Consider the following 2,874-nt stretch of genomic DNA (forward strand, 5'->3'; position numbering starts at 1 on the left):
AATCAACTGAATCTCCTCTCTCCAAAATTACCAGTGATCTCATGATGACTGAATCTAGTAGCCTTTTCTCATTCTTGAGCTCTCCACCATCTTTGACATTGTTGAAGTTGACCTTCTGGACACCTTCTTTTTCTAGAAGTCACCTCCTTTCTGCATATCATAAATACAGAGCTAGAAGAGACTTCAAAGACAGTTCAATCCCCTCATTTTAGAGTCTAGGACAAGGGAAGTTGATGGCTTGCCCAAATTCACGTAAGGAATAAGCATCAAAGGCAAGATTTGAAAGTAGGTGTTACGACTCCAGGGCCAACGTGCTTTCCTTTCTACTTCCCTAGGTCCTACTCAAGGCCTTTCCTGATTTTCTCAAGCACTAGTGAATCCTCCCCCAAAATTCCTTTACATTTACATTGTCTGGATTTTGTATTTATTTATATGTGTATGTGCTGTATCTTCTGATAGAATTGATTCTCTTTAAGGTAAGGACTAATCAATTATTGCCTTTGTGTCTATGTTGTCTGATACAATTCCGGGGACATCGATTACTCAACAAACATTTATTAAGCTCCTTTTGCATGCCAGAAACTGTGTTAAATGATGAAATATGTAAATGTTTAATAACTATCTGTTGATTTTATTTTGTTTATAATAATAATAGCTAACTTTTGTATAGCACTTTAAGTTCTGCAAACAGCTAGCTGTGTGACCCTGGGTAAGTCACTTAATCTTGTTTGCCTCAGTTTCCTCATCTATAAAATTAGCTAGAAATGGAAATGGCCAACCACTCTGATATCTTTGCCAGGAAAGACCACCCACTACAGAATCATGAAGAGTCAGACACAACTGAACAACAACAACAAAGTTTCTCAAACCATTCTACATTTATTAGCTCAATTTATCCATGCAACAACCCTATGAGGTGAGTACTGTTGTTATCCTCATTTTCAGAAGAGGAGATTGAGGTCTGAGAGATTAATAATGGATTTGTCAAGGATAACACAGCTAGTAAATTTTGAACTTAGGTCTTTCTCCAAAAACCAACTTCATTTCTTTATCCAGGATCTCACCCTCTCTGGGCTTCATTTCTTTATCTGACAAATAAGGAGGGTGGTCTAAACTCTCACTAAGGTTCCTTCCAATGAAAAATCAAAAAATTGATTCTTATATTGGCTGTATAAACATCTCCTGTGCAGTGACCAGTTCCTTTTGTGAAGAACACAGACACTTGCATGAGACTTTAAGTTTATCCCGCGTGCTTTTTATGAGTAAAATGTAAAGAACAGGATCCAGAATGTTCCCAAGGATCATTAGACATAAAGTGGCTTCACTATAAAGGAATAGCTTGCTCTCTTTTGTACAAAAATCTGATTCTCTTTTTCTGCTTTCCAAGAAATTTTTGTAGAAGGAAACCACTTGATAAGGTGTAAAGACCAAAAAGAATATGACTATAGTGAGAAGAAGACAGCCGTAGACTTGCTTCTTGGCTTCCAGATTTCTCACTTCCTTGATTTTGCACAAGATGCCAGCATAAAAAAAGCTCATTATTCCCATTGGTGCAAAGAAAGAAAAGAACATGGTGGCCATTCTGAATAGGGCATAGTCCTGTGAAAGTGGATAACCTTCATAGCAGAGTTGGGTCTCTTCTTTTTCTAGAGATATAAAGTAGGAGCCTAGGGAGCAAAAGAAAACTGTAAAGACCCAGGCAATGATGCTGATTTTCACAGCACTGCATACAGTGCTCAGGCCATGGCAACGTAACACGTAAACAATGTGAAAGTAGCGCTCCTTGGCGATGAGGCACAGAAAGGCAATTTTGGCATAGAAATTTGTGGTGAAACAAAAGCCAACTGCCATGCAAGCCTTGCTCCCTAGTTCCCATCTATGCCCCAGGTAGATATAGTAGATCCAGAAAGGAATTGTGAAAATCTGTAGGAGGTTGGCAGCCACCATGTTTATCATGTAAATACTAAGTACATTCTTCATCCTCACCTGGGAAAAAAGAATCCAGGTAGCCATGCAATTCAGGGGCAAACCAGCAGACAGGACCAGGGAGAACACTGAAATGTGAATGGTCTTAAAAATCTCAAAATCGATAGAACAGTTTCCATCACTCATTTTTTTTAAATCTTTGCATGTGTCTCAGAAGGGATTAATTTCTTTCTTTTTCTTGGTTTTAAAGCAAGTATATTAATCATTTTCCTCTAAACGCAGATGTTCCATTTCTGTTCTTTCTCCATGAACAATCTTCCTTTGGGAAGAGTGCAGATCTGTTAAAGTTCCTACAAAGGAAAGAATGAAAAGATGACAATAACTCACATTTCTAGAAGGTTTTAAGGCTTTCCAGGTGTTCTTCTCAAAGCAACTCTATGAAGGAGATAGCATATGTATTACTATCTCTGTTTCACAGATGAGGAAACTGAGGTTCAGGAAAATTGAACATCTTGCCTTACACAGAAAGTGTTGGTCCTTCTGACTCCAAACTCAGGTCTTATGACTCTAAGGTCTGTGATTTTCTTTCTACACTCTTACCGCTTTGGTTTACATTTAAATCATTCATTCAACAAATATTTATTAAACAGTTACTGCACGCAAAATACCTTATTTTTTTATATATGTATCTATCTATCTATCTATCTATCTATATATATATATTGCAATTTAGCTGGAAAAGTCCTTTATATACATGATCTCAGCTGACCAGCACCTAGCACAATGCCTGGCACATAGTAGGCACTTAATAAATGTTGATTGATTAATTGATTGACTTTAATTAATAGCTCTGTAAGGCAGGTAGGGAAAGATTAAAGACAAAAGGAAACAGGAATAGCAGAAGATGAAATAGATAGTGTCATGGAAACAATGAACATGAACTGGACA

The 2,874-nt window shown here is 37.3% G+C and overlaps 1 protein-coding gene across 1 annotated transcript; it reads right to left on the reverse strand.

The window, feature by feature from the left end:
- Positions 1-1,143: 1,143 nt before the first annotated feature.
- LOC123241740 (probable G-protein coupled receptor 132) lies at positions 1,144-2,112 on the reverse strand. The gene is given in 1 exon segment (XM_044669295.1): positions 1,144-2,112. A coding segment is annotated over 1 exon segment (969 nt).
- Between the last annotated feature and the right edge of the window lie 762 nt (positions 2,113-2,874).

This window comes from Gracilinanus agilis, chromosome 3 (genome assembly GCF_016433145.1).
Source record: "Gracilinanus agilis isolate LMUSP501 chromosome 3, AgileGrace, whole genome shotgun sequence".
NCBI classification, from domain to species: Eukaryota; Metazoa; Chordata; class Mammalia; order Didelphimorphia; family Didelphidae; genus Gracilinanus; species Gracilinanus agilis.